Source organism: Phoca vitulina, unplaced genomic scaffold (genome assembly GCF_004348235.1).
Source record: "Phoca vitulina isolate PV1807 unplaced genomic scaffold, GSC_HSeal_1.0 scaffold7, whole genome shotgun sequence".
NCBI classification, from domain to species: Eukaryota; Metazoa; Chordata; class Mammalia; order Carnivora; family Phocidae; genus Phoca; species Phoca vitulina.
Window position 1 is genome coordinate 5,766,267 of NW_022589710.1, and position 19,612 is coordinate 5,785,878.

The window sequence follows — 19,612 nt, forward strand, 5'->3', positions numbered from 1 at the left end:
GAAACAAACTGAGGGTTGCTGGAGTGGTGGGGGGTGGGAGGGATGGGATGACTGGGTGATAGACACTGGGGAGGGTATGTGCTAGGGTGAGCACTATGAATTGTGTAAGACTGTTGAATCACAGACCTGTACCTCTGAAACAAATAATACATTATATGTTAAAAAAAAAAAAAAGATGAAGAAGAAGATAGTAGGAAGGGAAAAATGAAGGGAGGGAAATCGGAGGGTGTGATGAACCATGAGAGACTATGGACTCTGAGAAACAAACTGAGGGTTCTAGAGGGGAGGAGGGTGGGGGGATGGGTTAGCCTGGTGATGGGTATTAAAGAGGGCATGTACTGAATGGAGCACTGGGTGTTATACGCAAACAATGAATCATGGAACACTACATCAAAAAGTAAAGATGTAATGTGTGGTGATTAACATAACATAATAAAATAAAATTACGTGTAATTAATGCCAATACTACTTTGTTATTTTGTTTTTCTTTTGTTTTCTTTCCAAACAGTTTTTTCTAAACAAATTTTTCACCTGGAACAATCACTCATTTCAAACAGTCCTGGTAGAGAAGAGAAGACGAGGTAATTTTTACCTGCTTCATTGTGTTTGATAATTCTGCCATACAGGCAAGGAAAAACTTATTCTGTTTGGCCAGTGGTATCTATTAGAGCTAATCTGTGGGAAAAGGTAAAAGACATAGAAAGAAAATATAATAAAAACAAAGGGTAAAGGAAAGACAGTAGCAGAGCCCATCATGGAGGGCAGCAATAGCAGGGGCTTCCCTGACAACTATTACAGGGGGTGACAAGATGGTGATCACCAGACATTTTAACATGACAGAAGACTGCAATAGAATCAAAAGATGAAACATCTTCACTGCTGAGAGATCCATATTCTCATCAGCATCAGTTATTTTTATAGGCCCATACTATATTCACAGTAAATTTATGAATGAATGAATGAATGAATGAATGAATGAATGAAAAACACTGAATATTTGTAGCATACACAGCTCTCTAACCTCTGATTATGCCTCTCTTAATCTTAATACCAACACTCTTAAAAACATGGATTATAGTCCATTTACGATAGGACATATGGTAATACTATATTTCCTTAAAGAACATTTTGATTATTAATTTGTTTTATGTTTATCTTTCCCAACTAAGAAGCAAGCTCAATAAAGGCAGAGCATTATTTTGCTTTTTTTTGTTATTGTTTTGTTTTGTTTTCTGTGGGGGGCTTTTTTTGTCTTCTTTTTCCAATGCTGTATTCTCAGCACCAAAAGTAAGGCCTGGCATATATCATAACATACGTAGTGCCTGATAGATGTTTGTTGAATAAATGAGAAAGTGTACATATTACTTAGACACTTCGTAAAATTCACTGTATCTTTATAACATTAAAGATAAAATGTTTAATATTCCTTAAGACTGAGTAAGTACAGCAAGTTCAGAAGTTTATGGCCTAGTTTGATGTCAGCTGACGTGTATTTCAGCTTGATAATTAAATAGGTTTACAATTTAAAGAAGTCCTTCCAGGGGTGCCTGGGTGGCTCAGTCGTTAAGCGTCTGCCTTCGGCTCAGGTCATGATCCCAGGGTCCTGGGATCGAGCCCTGCATCGGGCTCCCTGCTCTGCGGGAAGCCTGATTCTCCCTCTCCCACTCCCTCTGCATGTGTTCCCTCTTTCGCTGTGTCTCTCTCTGTCAAATAAATAAATAAAATCTTAAAAAAAATAAAAATAAAGAAGTCCTTCCAAATACTCTAGCACAAATACTTAAAGTCAGATACACTCCTTCACAGCCCATCAGCAAACTTGTAGGACGTGAGAACATGGGATAAGAAGACACAGAGGAGCCTGGGTTTGATTTTTTAGTGCTACAAAAACCATGTATAGTGTGGTTAATAGAGCTCTCGTCTCTCATTTGGAGCCAGGGTTGCTCTGGGTTAGTTAGCACAGATGCAGCAGGCTAGGTGGCTCTAGGGGCTGAGTGCCAGTGGAGGGCAGCAGAGAGCTACTTGAGAGACAATACATTCAAGAGGAAGATTTAACAGCTCCCAGCTGAGATTGCGGTCCTTAGCCAGATCTACACAGTGCTACTCAAGAGGCAGCCCATTTGGAAAACCAGACCACAGGGTAGCCAGCAAGAATGGAGTTCCCAATTACATTAATGTAGAAAGCCAAGAAGCAAAGGAGATGGGCAGGAAACAACACCAGGAGACTCAGGATAATCTGGACTCCAACTAAGCACAACTCCCAGGAGCCATTGATTCAGACAGTGATCTCTCTCCAGAGCTGCTGAAACAGATGATGTCTTACATTCATTCTAACTCCAAAATCTTGGATCCCAAGACATTAACAACATGTTTGGAGTACAATATTTTTGCAAAGATTACCTCTTTTGCAGAAAACATAAATATTAATAATATAAAATTGTTAGCATAAAGACGATAAAATCATACATGAATGAAGACTAACAAGCACAGACTCTCTCTTGTTCAAGGAGTCCCTAAAGCCCTCCAAAAGTTGAAACTTCTCAAATATGTGTGGCAGAATCTTAATAAGGCCTGATGAACAGCAACAGGTTCAATGGGTTACCCTGGTCTCAGTACAAGGAACCCCACCCTGAGGACAACCAGGAGTGAGATGCAGCCTATCCAAGGCCAAGATTCATGTTCCTTTTCTGTGTCTTCCTAGTGGTGTGAGCTTAGGTGAGCCATTTAGCCTTTCTAGGTCAGTTTCCTCACTTCTAAAATAACATAATAACTGTCTCTACTGGGTCTAAAGGAATTCACAGAAGAAAGCATGCCTTGTTAATTTTATACAAATACAGTGTATTTTTATCACCAGTCTGAGTAGTAGGAAGAGCGGGAAGATATCTAGAGAACAGAAAGGCATCTAAAAAGTAAACCTTTGGCAGATTCAGAATTTTATTTGTAATGAACCCTGTTCCTTCTACCAATCCAAGTCAGCATAGTTCTGATTCTTTTTGTATATGTCTTCAGCCTCACTGGGACTCACATTAAATGATGAGTACATTTGCATTATGGAGTAATATTTGCCTCCTGTTAACAGTCTTCTCCTTGTTAAATGTGTATAGTGATGTTCCAAGCCAGACAGAAGTGGGAGATATTTTGCTGCCCCCTCCTGAAGGAATTTATTCATATGGCCACAGAAGCAGGGAGGAAATGTAGGCTATTTGCAGCCAGAATACTTTGGCTCTGGTCTCCCCCCCAAAAAAATTAATAGTAATAATAATCATTACCATAAGGATATGGGAACACTTTAGAGAAACTCAAATACAGCTGCCTCATCTTTGTGTTCAGTTTAGTCTCATTTCTATGCTGTGATTTTTCTGGATGGACAGCAAGAGAGAACTGAGTGCATGCCAATGCCTGAGTGAATGTTAACTGGAAAGTCTAAGATTTCTGTCATTTTTAAAATCAAATAAAGGGGAAGATGGGAGGGACATGAAGAAGAAGATTTTGTCAATTCTTTTGATCCTTATTTCTGATGAGATGCCTAACTGGAAATTTCAGAATTGACATTGGAGAGTCACAAATGACAAGAGAGATACCAACAGAGGATCTTCCCAAATGAGGGTTGATGATTTATTGATTTACAGATCTTTTGAACTATAAGGGACAATGGAGAGTTCAACTTTCTCATTTTGTATATGAGGAAACTAAGGTTAAGAGAAGTGGTGTGACTAGCTCAAATTCTCCAAGCTGTTAACAAGTCCAGTTATCTTCTTATTTTCGAATACTACCTGGCTAAAATAGCTAGCATGACACTCAGTGACCAAACTCCACAGGAAAAGCACAGAAAATGTTGGTCAAAAATAAAATGGACTAAACAAAATTGGCTTCCTTTAAAGTTACGAACATGGATCCATATATTCCAGTAGTCACCAGCTGCTTTGCTAATAGGAAATTAAACACACTTATGCTTCAGTGAGTGCATGCACAAACGCCTACACACATGGCCAATTTATAAAGTCATAGAGAATGAGATGAATTCTTCTTTTACCTCTGTCTAAAGTGTTAAATGCCAAGCAAATGCTAAAATTGTTATTCTGAAAAGTCTTGGGCCATTGCTAAGTCTCTGCTATTGTTAAAACTTCACCCGTGCCCAGATATTCCACTTAATCTTTGCTATAAAAAGAAGAGATGGAGTCCATCTGGGAATGGGAATCCCATTTCTTTGAATTCCAAAATATTTTGAGCAAAGGTGATATAGGCAGAGCATACTTGGGACAACTTAAAGGAGAGGTTATCTTTAATCAGTTTCCTGATATTGACTAGACAGCAATCTCAAATCAACTAAATGATTGATCCACACAAAAGGAAATCTCAGAAATTTCTACCTTTTCCAATTTTACTAAGTATTTATGCAATAATACATTTGATCATAATTTGGAAAATTGGTTAAATAAGGTACAACACACAAAATTATTTTTTAGAACTAGTATCCTAACATGGCATTTAAAGCATGAAAAGAATGTTCATATAAATTGTAATTGCCCTGTGTGCAGACTTGAGGTAAACATCTTTTCCTTTCTGTATATTATTACCATAACACGAACAGAGTAAAACATCCTTTGATATCAAGAGAGTACTGTTTTCCAGACAATCAAGATTTATTAGAAAAACTATGATGTCTCTCTCCTGTGAAAATCCATTCCTCAGTTAACTATCCCACACCTTCTTCAATATTATTGAGTATTATGGTCAGTAGATGTCGCTGCTGTCGTTTGAATAAGATTTTCTTCCTGCTGCCTAAAAAAAAAAAAAAAATTCTTATGGTTTGGGGAATTGTTTTTTATTGTTGTTGAGGTTTCAGTAAGTGGATGTTATTTTATATATTCATGGATACAAATCACTTATTTATCAGATGAGGAGAGAAAGAACTAGAACGCTGATGTAACTTGCCTAAGAATCCATAGGAAGAGAATGGTAGACCCAGAGTTGTAAAACTCTATCTTCATGTCTATATTTTACAGGCTTTTAAAAAGCAAAAATGTTCCAGATGGGATCCATGAAGACAATCATCTTTTAAACTAAGACCCAATGAATGATACTTACTACATATTAAGTTAGTTTTGTTGTATTTTCTCCCTGATGGCCTTCTCCTTGGAAACTAGATACATATGAATCATGAAAACACAAGATTTTCCCAGGCCAGACTTTAAAAAGTAAGAGAACATGACAAAAGCCATCATCTAGCTTCAGGTGATTCCTTCCTTCAGAGAGTCTCCTTCATAAAGTGACTAAAACTAGACAAACATACAAGACACACACAATCCTAGACAGACAGCAACCAAGAGAAAAAGAAAACCAGCAGTTTTCTTCAGAAGGCTAGAGCTAAGAAGGATACAGAGGCAGCTGTGAGAGCAATCCTGAGCTGCTTTCACAAGCTGAAGTGAGGAGGAGAAAGGCAAAGATGAAGGCAAGTTAACTGACAGAGGCAACTAAGTGCCATAGCTGAAGCTTCCATTTATTCCTGCTCCTAAGGAAAAACCAAAAATTCACAACCCCTTGGGTGGGTTGGCAGGCAAGAGATAGAGGAGGAAGCTCTCACACACTTGCTCAAAGTTGTTGGACCCCCTTTTTTCAGCCCCTGGAGTGGGAGGGAGGAATGGACGTGCCCTGAAAAGAAAAGAAAAAGGAGCCGGCGTCGCTACCAGCCTTGGGAAAATCTCCACAGATGAGCATTTTTGTTGCGTTAAGTGGCCCGCATTAGCAGCCTAAACACGTAGGGGGAGGCTAACATCGCCTGTTAATATGATGCGGGAGAGCAATGACAGACCTGGCATTTGAGAGTGGAAGCGCCAGTTTTACATAAAACAAAATGAAACATTTCTGAGGATTTAAGTCCTGGGGTTTGGGTGGAGTGAGTTTTGGGGCGTGCCTCATTCCATAGGCAAGGCATGTCCTGGGGCATCAGTTTGAGAGGCTTGTTATGTTATATATTACACACACACACACACACACACACACACTCTTATTTCAACTATCTTTAAAACAATAATTCCTACAGTATGGAAAAAGCTTCTTAGTCCCTGGTTCTAAGGTTGCTTCTGGGAGAGAGGGGAGGAAGTGTCATCCCCGATGTCTCCTTTAAACTCCAGGGTTGGAACTGAGAACCAACAAGGCGGTTCTGAAACTCTCCTTAAAAATGGTTACCTCCACCCTTCTCAAACTGTTGCTTTTCTCTTTCACCCATAGAGATAGGGATAGGGATATGGACAGGAATATGGATAGGGATAAGGGATGGGGGAGGGGAAAAAGAGAGAGAAGATGGAAGGGAAAGGTGAGAAATCGAGAGAAGAAAGGAAGAAAAAGAAGGAAGGGGAAACTGAAGAAATTAAACTCAATTGAATTCCAATTATTTATGAGGTTTTTTCTTCCCCTCAAACGAATTAAACGTGCTTGTTCCTTCCTCTCCTTTCTAGCAAACTTCCAGCTTGAACAGTGTTCCAGATACATGAAAGCAAACAAAACAAAACTTTGGACGGGTTGGGGGGTAAAAATGCATGAAAGCCCGCGCGCTGATGTCAACAGTCTGCTTGCTGCTCGGATGTCAACCAGTCGTGGAGCGCACGGATCATCCCCGTTACTTTTCTTTCCACAGCCCCCTCACCCTCGCTTAGCATCTCCTTCCTCCAAGATTTGCTTGAGAGCAGCCAGGCAAGATCCAGGAGTGAGGCTGGCTTTTTCTGCGAAAGAAGCCGATAGGATCCACCGAGACTAAAATGCGGAAAGGCCCCTAGTTCCTGCGGGCCCAGCCTCAAATTCCCCCGCACACTGTGAAAGTTTCTCGAAACTCCGCGACTCAGTGTAAAGACCTGGGGTTTCTCCTGGGTTGGTCTCCCAGGCCACAGGGGTCACGCATCCAAATCTAGCCTCCCCCGTAATGCCTTTACCTCAGTACATCAAGCAACCCATTTGGGAAATCGAAGGACCCTTTGGGCTCGAAGAACTGATTAGAGAGAGCCGGGATCTCAGATCTTCGTGTTTGGGGGTGGAGGGGAGCATGGACTGACGAGAAGTCGGGAAAAGCCCCGCAGTAAGCAACTGGCCGACAGAGGAATCCGGGCTGTGTTCTCTAAGAAAGCCCTAAAAAAGCACTGGAATGTGGTGGTGTCGGCATCAGACGTTGCTTTATGAGACCCGAATTCAGGCTGCTCTAGACGATTTTTGGATAAGAATGGATTATCTCTCCAGACCCAAATATTCCCTGACCTGTTTCCCAACGCGCTCTGGCTTTTTGCTGGGAGAGCACCGCGCTGCCGGAGACTTGGCGCTTCTGTCAATTGCACAGAGCAATTACTAAGAAAATATTGTGACGATGTTGTAGGGCGGAAGGGGATGTGAGGGGGTGTGGGAGGGGGGAGTTAGTTTGGAGAGCGATTTGCAAAGGAATATTAAGTTTGATTCCCGAGGTCACCGCGGGAAAACGGGTTGGCGTTGGGTGAGCTGCAGAGCTCTTCCTCTAGGTGGCGGACGTTGGTACCCAACAACAGTTAGGCGGGTGCTGACTCCAAACACAGGATTAAGCTTCTTGCTGGTTAAAAAAAAAAAATAGTAATAATATAGAGGTGTGGGGCTGTTTTTCCCCCTTTTGGATATTTATTTATTGTAGGGAAAAGTCATTGATTTTCCTAAGCAAACTGTGTTTCTCCTTCACTTGGTGGAAAATAAAAACTGTTTGAATAAATAAGTTATTTCTGAACATTTTGTTGTCAAAGTGTTAAATGTTCCCGTCATTTTTATTCAAACACTAACATGATTACAGCCAATTATATATTCACCAGTGTTCTTTATTTTAGAGTAATTGTACTTGTCACTAATAAAACAGAGGCATAATGGATCGCTACTGTTCTGGATTTTCAAGCAATTTTGTGTAATTTGATTGAATTATACATCTTATCTGCTACTTTTTTATTTTTATATTTGGGGATCCTATTTTCTTGAAAATTGCAGCTCTATGCTTGTTTTGTTGTTTCTCCAGTAACGTACACTTCGGTAACACTGATAAATAGAAAGAGTCCTTTTGAAATGTCGAAAATCAGCTGTTTCTTTCCCCACCCCTATCCCCACCCCCTCTCTGCACTTCAGCGCGGGGAAGACCTGAACTCTGGCTGCCAGGCAGTCCTGAACCAGTGTTGTGCTTACCCGAAAAGTCCAACGCCAAGACAAACTCCCCATTCACCCCAAAGGCAGCCGTCTCCCTGCCTGGAGTCTTTGGGGTTTTGTCTCTTTCCTGTAATGATACTGTTGGGTGTCTGGAGCTTCAAACATGCCAAGACAAGCCGACCATGGGTTCAGTTCATGTGCAATATGTATCAAGGGAAAGAGTATGCACAGCACAGCCGAAAGATAAACTGTATATATTACTCCAATTACACAACCCCCAAGTGTCTTACCTACCCAACCAGCACCACCAGGAAACCCCTACCCAGCCCATAATTACAATTATCTGTCTACTCGCCTATGTTCTTTTTGGTTTCAGATATACCTAGAGAACTGGGATCAATAGTTTCTCCCTCCTTTTTAAAAAGACAATTTCAATAAAAAGATACATGAAAAGATGCAAGCATCTACCCAATGTTCACGCAGCTGAACAAATCAAGAAATAAACGTGACAGCAGACAGGACATAGGATTTTAAGAGATCATCTCTGCAACTGAAGGAACAGAGAATGTGCAATTCTTCTCCCAATAAATCCCTCCAGTTCCTAGGACACAACTCAAACCCCCGGCTAGGAGCTGCAGCTGCGAGATTGAGCCAAAGTCTCTGACAAGTGCCTTGTGTATGACCCAATATTTATCAATAACAACAACAACAAAATCAAGTGAAACCAAGGCTGGGGATTTTGAACTGTTTCTAAAGCCCTGGCGTGGATACGCATGTGGGCGAAAAACATCGCTGGAGATGATTTGGCTCCATTTGTCCGCCCTGGGGAGCAACCTTGGGGCAAAATCCACTGCTAATTGATCCCAACCAGCCATACTATCAGCTGAAAATGCTTGAGGAGACAAAGAATGAGGAGCGTGTGCTAAAGATACTCTAAGCATTTTTCAAGTAAATCGCGGTGCGTAATCAATAGCGTGTACATACATATAAATAGGGAAAGGGGATTACTTCTATTTAATGAGAAAAATAATGTTTCATGTGTAACTCCAGACTTCTCTAAAATCTAGTGTCTCCCATCCTTTGATTGTTTTGTGGTCGGACTTCCAACTTCCTCCAGGAAAACCTGCGGGCCCAGTTTAGTGTTAGGAGCTAAGGAGCAGACACTCAGCCCAATTAGGGGCCATTCTCGCATCTTCTGGGCTGTTTACTCCAAGGCCAAAGGGTAGGCTGCTTGGGCAGCGATCCCAGCGCAGTGTTGGGTGTCGCCGGCTGCCGCGGAGGCAGGAGTTGGGACAGCTCCGGAGCAAGCCCTGCGCCGCTCAGCTCCTAGACAGCGCTCGGCCGCCGTCTGCCAGGCAGCTCTCCAAAAGAACTGGGCTTTTTCAGCGTTTCCACTTCCTCGTGGTCTCATCTATCTTATCTTACAAGTTCACGCTCCAAAGAGAAAAGGAAAGAGTGAGAAAAAAAGAAAACCTCTTCACCGTGGTGATTCATAGTTCACACGCTCACGAGCCAAACTTTGCCGACCGTGCTTTTTTCGTGAACATTACTTTCTCTCCTGCGTGCCTTAGGACAAACCCAGAAGGAAGATACTAAAATTGGTAAACAAGAATCTAGGATTGTTTTTAAAATAAAAGTGACCATCCCCACCCCCCACTACCTTTGTTGTAGATTCTGAAACGGAGGAGTCGGGGTGTTTTGTTTTCACACGCTAACGGAAACTTGTTCCTGACGCGATTCTGCGTCTAGCTTACCCGGGCCGCTCCTCTCCTCCCCGAATGCGGCTCCTTCCAAAGGGCTGGAGAGAAATAGGGGTATAACTGGTCTCCCCTACTGGGTTCAACACCCCTGACATGTAACTGAATATTCGAATTAACTTCACCTACACGTACCCTAGTCTTTTAACTCGGAGCTGTGCTTTATACAAATAATAAGCTTAAAACCATTAACTGGTCTTTTTTGCGCGTTCATCGTAGCACATGACCTCTTAGCCCCCAAAACATTGATCTGTGTGCATTCTTCCGGCGTGATGTGCAAACACGAGACATCTCCTCTGGAAAGGTAACTATAAAGGGGGAAAATCCGGAAACGAAACCTAAAAGCAAGTCCTCTAGCTAGATTGCGCTCGGCAGGCTCCGCGACAAAGGAGCTCGGGGCAGGCGCGCGGGTGTGCTCGGGGAGGAGCGGCGGGGCCGGGAGCCGGGCTCCGCAGACGCTCCTCGCCGGGATCTGTCCGGGTTAAAGCCTCCAGTGGTGAGCGGGGGAGGGAGAAGATCAGGACCTTTTGGGAAACGCTGCTCCAATAGATTTTCCATCGCTCTTAGGAGGGGGCGGGGGAAGACGTACAGGAACCGCAGTTCGAGAGTGAGGAGGCAGGTGGGTAGGAGATAGGCTGGAAGTCAAAACTGGCTCATTGGTTTGTCCATCTGGGTTTTTAGAAAAGGAGTTGATGTACTGGATTAGCAAACAGTTTACTTTCTCTCATTTGACTTTCCCCATGAGAAGAGGGAATCTGTGATGGAGGATTCTCAGCGTGCCTTCTGGCCTGCCCACCCCAACGCTTGCAAGTTTTCTCTCTCCTCATTCCTTCACAGACCATTAGTGGGTACGAGCATTTTCTCAAATACACTCATCACTCTCCTATACGGACCATGGGCTGTTCAGTGCTCTTCGTGTACCTTTAAGAGTTGACCACCTAAAAATGGCAACTAACACCGATCCATCTTTCCTCACAACGACTGGAGTTTGTGGGGCCTGTTAGAAGGGTGCTTCAAAATAGAGGAGACTGGATGCACCACATTCTCCGAAGAGTGCTATAACACTTCCCAAAGTAGATTATTCAGGCTCCTACGGGGAAATCAAATTGAAGCTCCAACTAATTAAGGAGAACAGTGACAGGATAGTTAGGAGCTCAGCATTTTGAGGCCTGTAAGTTCTTCTTTCAGCCTGATATATATTTATGAAGTCTTTCTTTTTCTCCCTCTTTTGGTGTCCCGCTGATGGAAAATCCATTATCTTGTGTGCTGACTTTTGCCAAGTCTCAATTCCTCCCTTTTCAGATAGACTCCAGGGTTAAAGCTAAAGACCTCCATCATTCTCATCATTCTCCTTTACCATCACCCTCCAACTCTTTGTCTTTCTCTTTAGCATTTCCTGACCCCTTTGAAGGAAGAGCTGTGCCATTTCCTTGGGCAAGGAGAGGAGAAAAAGGACCTCTCAGAGCACACTTGCCCAAAAGGTGTGGGATCATATCTTCCAATTGGATCAGGTCAAGAAATGGAACAGGCTTGTCCTCACACTATTAGGGACTCAACTCTTTCCGAAAATTGTCTACCCCCAGAAGTCTTGAGGGAGCTGGCAAATAACTGGAAATAAGTAAAGGGTAGTGGGCATTTTATATTTATGAAAAATGTGTAGAGTATTTGAAAGGCTCCGAGAGACTTTTTAAAAAGTCCTTGGCCCTGGGGTGGTAATACTTCATTGTCCATCTCTCTGTGCCTGGCTCTCCAATGGGAAGAAGCTACTCCCGACTGTATTTTGTTGCAGATCTCCTGCGGTTTCTTTGATGAGTATGTACTTGCCTTCAGAGAGCTTGGAACCTCTGACAGCATCATAGAAACCTGCCTGGGGAGTCCCAGGGGTCTCTATCCAGGCCTTCTTCTTCCTTCACCTTGGACTTTCTCACTTCCGAAGCTTCGATAGCTTACACCAGTTAAACATTTCGATTCTCAAATAGGAGGCTCTCCCATAGTTTTTTTTTTTTTCTCGAGGTTCTCAAGCAAAATTGCCGGTGCCACAATGTTATGATGGAAGGATGCTGAAATGACAGGCCTAGTAGACGCTTGTCTTAATCATCGGCTTCTTAATTTAGTTTTAGTGCGGTGTGTGTGTCTGTGTGTGTCTGTGCTTGTGCGCGCGCACACACACGCTCGCACACATGTGCGCGCCCCCGGGGATATTGGGGGTGCGCGCGTGCGTGCTGAGAGCAGCCGCTTGACAACCTGCAGCTCCCTAATGAGTGACGAGGCAGGGCTGCTGCAGAAAAGTAACACTTCCCTGGTGTGAAGACCTCTTACTGAGAAGTTTAGTTCACTACTGTTCTCGCAAACCTAATCGTATAACCTGTAACCAAAACCCACAGAACAAGGATACAACACGCTAAAGAGTAACTTATAATCACTAAATGTTAGCACCATTACCTGCTGTTAGGAAGGGATTGCAGACCTCGCTCGTCAGTCTCTGGAAATACCTGGATGCCTCTGCATGAGCTCCACTTGTTCCCAAACGTCTCAGGGTCAGGGACTCCCTACGCATCTGCAGGAAGAGAGGTTTAGCCAGAGCTTGGTGCCACTCCAAGGACACTCTGTCCAGGGAGCTGAAAGCAAAGTGGATTTTAGGTAAAAAATGGCCCACCCTCCTTTAACCAGCAGGTAACAAGGGAAAAAGAAGTGAAAAACCAACAGAAAGCAGGAAAAGGGCCTTATGTAAGACTTAATGTAACACCCCAAATGAAAAAACTAAATGTGCTGCTCCCTACTCAGATGCAATAGTCTGTGGAGCCTTGGTTATTAATTAAAACTAGAGATGAAATAATCTAATTCATTTCCCAAGCAATTCTTCTGTTGGAACTGCTCACTCTTTACAAGGCCTGTCCTCTTTTCGGGGGAGGTGGTGGGGTGGGACAGCAGACAGAGAAGGACAGATGTTTACTACTTTATATACCAGAAAATTACATTTGCTTTGACTTATGCTTTGATTCGTTAACAGTGTACATTTACAGATGTTCATGTGTGAGGGATCAAGATTAAGCTGATGATGAGAAACTAGCAGAATGATACAGAATTTGCTTTAGATCTGAGACCACTGGATGTCCTCTGTCTTCTGAAAGTAATCATAGGGACTGAGTGAGGTGGAAATACAGAGTTGGGGCTTCATGTGTTTAGGACAGAAGCCCGAAGTGGACGCGGGCAGTCCTTCAAATCCAATTTGCACCCAAATTGACCGGTAGGATTTACAAAGCTCCATCCACGGACTTTCAACTTGCACAATGCTCTGCCCAAGTACCCCCTCCCCCTCCATTTCATCTAGTAGCAGCTCTAAAAAGAAGCCATTGCTGAGACAAATGTGGGCTGCTGAGTAAATAGTGCATGTTTTGTTGAACCTACCCCCCCATATATAGATAGATAGATAGATAGATAGATAGATAGATAGATAGTACTCTATCTCACCATAAAGTCCATTAAAATTATTAAAAGGATAATAAAATCATTTTCCTCCGGATTGCAAATGACCTCTGTTATTAGGGAGGATAGATCTTTAGAGTGATTATATCAAAGTATAATCTATTTATTCCTACACAAATATCCCATTTTGAGACTTGCATCCATGCAATCCTTAAAATAATACAACACATTCTTAATTTGCATGCAAAATATTTTCCCAGTCAATATAAGCTCCTGGCACATCAAACCAGATTATTACAGCTCTCATTAGCAGACCCCAGTTTTTGCTTTTTGAAAGTAAACAAAAGAAAAACTTATTTCACCTGCTAAAATTTTATGCAAGATTACAAAACAATGCACACTCAGCTTTGACCTAAGAAACACCTTTAAAACATTAAAAATTCATCAGTCAGTGCTGGTGTTGTATTCAAGGAATGCTCCTCCAGTTTGCTGCTGAGCTCAGATTTGAATAAAATGTCCAATGTTAACAAACAATACCCACGTTTGGCACTTTGTGTATTAAATTGATCAAACAGATTTTAGGAGGCACAATGCACAATTTGTACAGACCTGATTGAGTTAATATAATATCAGCAAATTTTACATCGAAATGATTCTGTTTCTTTTCTTTGTGTTTAAAACCAGCACAGATTACAAATTTTAATGATCTGAAAATGTTTGGTATACAAAATCATGCTTATTTCAGTATTAGCAAAAACACAAGAAATTTTTCAACACAAACACCCAGCTGTGTCTATTTTAAAAGCAGTTCAATGACAGCTTGCACTTATGAGCATGCAATCAGCTAATTTCGCTTTTTTTTCTTCTGTGTTAATCAACACTTTCCTTCCTGCATATCAGAGTACAAATAGTATAGTTACTCCACATCAGTAAATGTTTACGTAACCTGTCCTTTCCCAAGAATCCGGTTACACCGAATCATTTCACGCTAGACCGACTACGAAAACGTACCGGGCCGTCCACCTCAGAGGGAGCCCTTGTGTGCCATTATAAGTGGTGATGAGAAGGGGGGTTGTAGGGGGAGAAATGGGGAGGAGTAGGTGGAGGAATGGAGTGAGGGAGAGGAATAGATGGAGGAGAAGGGGGGGTAGCGAGTGGGGAGGAGGGAGGAAGAGGGGAGGAGGGAGGAAAGTGAGTTGAGGAAAAGTAGGAATAACAGGCCTGAGGAGGGGAGAAGAGTGAAAGGAGGAAAGTAAGCAGAAAGAAGAGGAAGGCTCACAGATCTCTCCAACCGGTCCACAAAGCCCATTAGCTCACTCAGCTCTGTAAGAAACTGGAGCTTAGAAGTCAGTGTTTGGGGCCATGTCACTATCAACGTTGATAGCTCGGACCCTTGAACTTTCCCACATATAAATATAGCTTAAGTAAGGAAATATGTAGAAATGGGAGGGGGGATACATACATACGGTGGAAGGATAGATGAGGTTAGTCCAATATTCAAAGTTTCTTTATGGTATTCCTAATAGAGATTTTTAAAATCACTAGCTATTTGTAATTGTTATTCTCTTCAGAGTTTATTCTCTCTTTCTCTTCCTCAGGATTTCAAGGTAGGGAGTGGGGTGGGGAGAGTGCAGTAACTCCATATTAACCTGAGTATTCTTGTATTCATCAACTGCATTCTTTATATTAGAATTGAACTTTAATATCACACATAGGCATCACTTTTTCTTCCTTCCTTTTCTTAAATACTAAATCTGCCAGACAATTTAATTGATAGTTTATCAAAGTGAGTAAATGTTTACATTTTATGATTATTTTACAGAGGAGGGGGAAAGTGCCTTTCATTTATGCTTCTCTCCACCTCCCTCTTCTCTAGGGCTACATCCTCCGTAAAATGTGGTATGTTTCGTACCCATGTGGGATGAAACAGCCTTTGATCAGTGTGCTCCGCACCAAATTCCAATCCCTGGGAAATGCTGGGCCTTAGCCCTGCCCCTGGCCACGGGATCCTTTTAAAGCCCCCGAATCACAATCTCCCCACTCACTTCAGCCCTCAGCCGAACCTTCCCAGTTCTAAAGCCCAAGAAGCTGGGCTTGTGGGACCCACGTACCCAAGGCTTCTAGTTGCCTTCCATCTGCATTCAGGGTGGGAAAGGGCTGGCTTGAGCATGCGGTTATTTCAGCATTAAGGCCCGCACAAATCAAAAGCATTTGAGAAACGGAAAGAAAAAAGAAAAGAGGGAGTGAAAACAGGAAGGCTTAAAAAAAAAAAAAAAAAAAAAAAGGAAAGAAATAGCCGCCCACCCTTATTTTCCCTCCCATGTCAACAAGCAAAATGAAACATTTCCAGGGTGATCGCTCGCGGCTACTCGCTTCCAATTCGGATTAGAAGCTGAGGAGACGCTCGAGCGGCGAAGAGAAAACGACACCGAGTCACCCAGCGTGTGAGCGACGGTCTGGAGCAGGAGAGAAGGGGAAGGAAGAGACACATATACATAGCATGTGTTACCTGGTTTATTTCGAGATTGTTTGGTATTGTTTTCTCTCTGAGCACCCCTCATTTCGGAAGGCTATCATAGGCGCCCACCACTGAGCCGCCCCCGCCCGCCGCCGCAGCGCCGGGAGCCCCAGGCCCGGCTTCCCCGCGGCGCCCGAGCTCCGAGCTCGCCGCCGCCCGGCCGCAGGAACTGAGTAAGTAACCCCTGTTTGGCCCCGCGCTCGCCAGCCCACTTCCTCCTCCTCAGCCCTCCGTTTCCAAACCCCATCCAGACCCTCCTCCCCCAAGGTGCAGGACACCCCCCTCCCCACGCCAGGGGTGGGCCTTCCCTCCCCAACCATCCAAAGCCTCGCTGGAGTGTTACCTACAAGGGGCACAATTTTCCTACGGGCTCAGAAATGCCGACCCGGGCCTGCAGGGCCGACTCGGGAAAGTAGCGCCTCGCCTCTTCCTCCTCCATTTCCTGCCCTGTCCTTGCATCCTCTCCCTGCACTCCCACTCTTTGCTCCACCACCGCTGCCGCCGCCGCCCCCGCTTTTAAAAAAATAAAATTGAATACAAACTTTAATCAATAACGACAAATATTGACGCTCAAAAGAAAATGACCCAGTACAGTAAGAAGGCAGCCGGAAATGTGAGATATTTGCCCTACGAGGGGGATTTCGGTTGAGCAGCCCCGCAGGGTGGAGGGGGTGGAGGGGGCGCAGAGAAGGGCCGCGGCAGCAGCGTGCTCCCGGCGGCGTATCCTTACGCGGTTCCGCGCGGCCGGGAGGCCCAGGCCCGCGGTGAGGGGGAGGCGAGCGCCGAGGGGGCGGGAGCCGGCGGGCGGGGCGGGGGTGGGTGGGCCCAGATCCGCCGATTGGTCGACGGCAGGAGAGACGCTCCCGCACGCCGCCGGCTCTGATTGGCCCAGCGGTAGGAAAGGTTAAACCAAAAATTTTTTTACAGCCCTAGTGTGCGCCTGTAGCTCGGAAAATTAATTGTGGCTATAGCCGCCTCGATCGCTGTCTCCCCAGCCTCGCCGCGGCCGCTCCGGGACGCGCCCGCCCGCCGCCCGGCTCTCCCCCCCTTTGGGCTGCTGCTGCTGCTGCTGTGACTGCTGCTGCGAGAGGAGGAGGAGGAGGAAGCAGCAGAAGGGGGGGGGAGCGGGGGGTGGGGGGGAGACCAAGAAGTAGAGTTGGGAGCGAGGGAGCTTCACCCCCGGGGCGGTGGTTGTTTCTTTTTTCTCTTTCTTTCTTTTTTTCTTTTCCTTTTTTTTTCTTCTAATTCCTGAGGGGTGGTTGCTGCTTTTGCTACATGACTTGCCAGCGCCGGAGCCTGCGGTCCAACTGCGCTGCTGCCGGAGCGCTCAGTGCCACCGCCGCCGCCCGCGCCGCCCGCGCCCCGCTCGGCACCCACCGGTCGCCGCCGCCCGCCGCGCCGCTGTCCCGCTCCCGCGCCGCCGCCGCCGTTTCCCCCCCGACGACTGGGTGATGCTGGACATGGGAGATAGGAAAGAGGTGAAAATGATCCCCAAGTCCTCGTTCAGCATCAACAGCCTGGTGCCAGAGGCGGTCCAGAACGACAACCACCACGCGAGCCACGGTCACCACAACAGCCACCACCCCCAGCACCACCACCACCACCACCATCACCACCACCACCCGCCGCCGCCCGCCCCGCAACCGCCGCCGCCACCGCAGCAGCAGCCGCCGCCGCCGCCGCCGCCCCAGGCACCGCAGCCCCCCCAGGCGCGGGGCGCCCCGGCAGCCGACGACGACAAGGGCCCCCAGCAGCTGCTGCTCCCGCCGCCGCCGCCGCCGCCACCGGCCGCCGCCCTGGACGGGGCCAAAGCGGACGGGCTGGGCGGCAAGGGCGAGCCGGGCGGCGGGCCCGGGGAGCTGGCGCCCGTCGGGCCGGACGAGAAGGAGAAGGGCGCCGGCGCCGGGGGGGAGGAGAAGAAGGGGGCGGGCGAGGGCGGCAAGGACGGGGAGGGGGGCAAGGAGGGCGAGAAGAAGAACGGCAAGTACGAGAAGCCGCCGTTCAGCTACAACGCGCTCATCATGATGGCCATCCGGCAGAGCCCGGAGAAGCGGCTCACGCTCAACGGCATCTACGAGTTCATCATGAAGAACTTCCCCTACTACCGCGAGAACAAGCAGGGCTGGCAGAACTCCATCCGCCACAACCTGTCCCTCAACAAGTGCTTCGTGAAGGTGCCCCGCCACTACGACGACCCGGGCAAGGGCAACTACTGGATGCTGGACCCGTCGAGCGACGACGTGTTCATCGGCGGCACCACGGGCAAGCTGCGGCGCCGCTCGACCACGTCGCGGGCCAAGCTGGCCTTCAAGCGCGGGGCGCGCCTCACCTCCACCGGCCTCACCTTCATGGACCGCGCCGGCTCCCTCTACTGGCCCATGTCGCCCTTCCTGTCCCTGCACCACCCCCGCGCCAGCAGCACTTTGAGTTACAACGGCACCACGTCGGCCTACCCTAGCCACCCCATGCCCTACAGCTCCGTGTTGACTCAGAACTCGCTGGGCAACAACCACTCCTTCTCCACGGCCAACGGCCTGAGCGTGGACCGGCTGGTCAACGGGGAGATCCCGTACGCCACGCACCACCTCACGGCCGCCGCGCTCGCTGCCTCGGTGCCCTGCGGCCTGTCGGTGCCCTGCTCCGGGACCTACTCCCTCAACCCTTGCTCGGTCAACCTGCTTGCGGGCCAGACCAGTTACTTTTTCCCCCACGTCCCGCACCCGTCAATGACTTCGCAGAGCAGCACGTCCATGAGCGCCCGGGCCGCGTCGTCCTCCACATCTCCGCAGGCCCCCTCGACCCTGCCCTGTGAGTCTTTAAGACCCTCTTTGCCAAGTTTCACGACGGGACTGTCCGGGGGACTGTCTGATTATTTCACACATCAAAATCAGGGGTCTTCTTCCAACCCTTTAATACATTAACATCCCTGGGACCAGACTGTAAGTGAACGTTTTACACACATTTGCATTGTAAATGATAATTAAAAAATAAGTCCAGGTATTTTTTATTAAGCCCCCCCCCATTTCTGTACGTTTGTTCAGTCTTTAGGATTGTTTATTATTCTAACAAGGTGTGGAGTGTCAGCGAGGTGCAATGTGGGGAGAATACATTGTAGAATATAAGGTTTGGAAGTCAAAATTATAGTAGAATGTGTATCTAAATAGTGACTGCTTTGCCATTTCATTCAAACCTGACAAGTCTATCTCTAAGAGCCGCCAGATTTCCATGTGTGCAGTATTATAAGTTATCATGGATCTTTATGGTGGACGCAGACCTTGAGAACAACCTAAATTATGGGGAGAGTTTTAAAATGTTAAACTGTAATTTGTATTTAAGAAGCATTCGTAGTAAAGGTGCCCAAGAAATTATTTTGGCCATTTATTGTTTTGTCCTTTTCTTTTAAAAAACTGTTTTTTTCTTTTGTTTACTTTTAGACCAAAGATTGGGTTCTAAAATGCACTTGGTATGCTAAGTATTAAAAAAAAAAAAAAACAAAAAAACAAAAAAAAGGAAAGTTGTTTCAGTTGGCAGCACTGCCCATTCAAATGAATCGGAAGGGGACAAAATTAATGATTGCCTTCAGTTTGTGTTGTGTATATTTTGATGTATGTGGTCACTAACAGGTCACTTTTATTTTTTCTAAATGTAGTGAAATGTTAATACCTATTGTACTTATAGGTAAACCTTGCAAATATGTAACCTGTGTTGCGCAAATGCCGCAAAAATTTGAGTGATTGTTAATGTTGTCTTAAAATTTCTTGATTGTGATACT

The 19,612-nt window shown here is 45.7% G+C and overlaps 1 protein-coding gene across 1 annotated transcript; it reads left to right on the top strand.

The window, feature by feature from the left end:
• Positions 1–16,794: 16,794 nt before the first annotated feature.
• FOXG1 (forkhead box G1) lies at positions 16,795–19,322 on the top strand. Its single transcript, XM_032404863.1, has one exon. It carries the CDS (start codon positions 17,292–17,294, stop codon positions 18,759–18,761), a length of 1,470 nt encoding a protein of 489 aa, XP_032260754.1. The 5' UTR covers positions 16,795–17,291; the 3' UTR covers positions 18,762–19,322.
• The last annotated feature ends 290 nt before the right edge of the window (positions 19,323–19,612 follow it).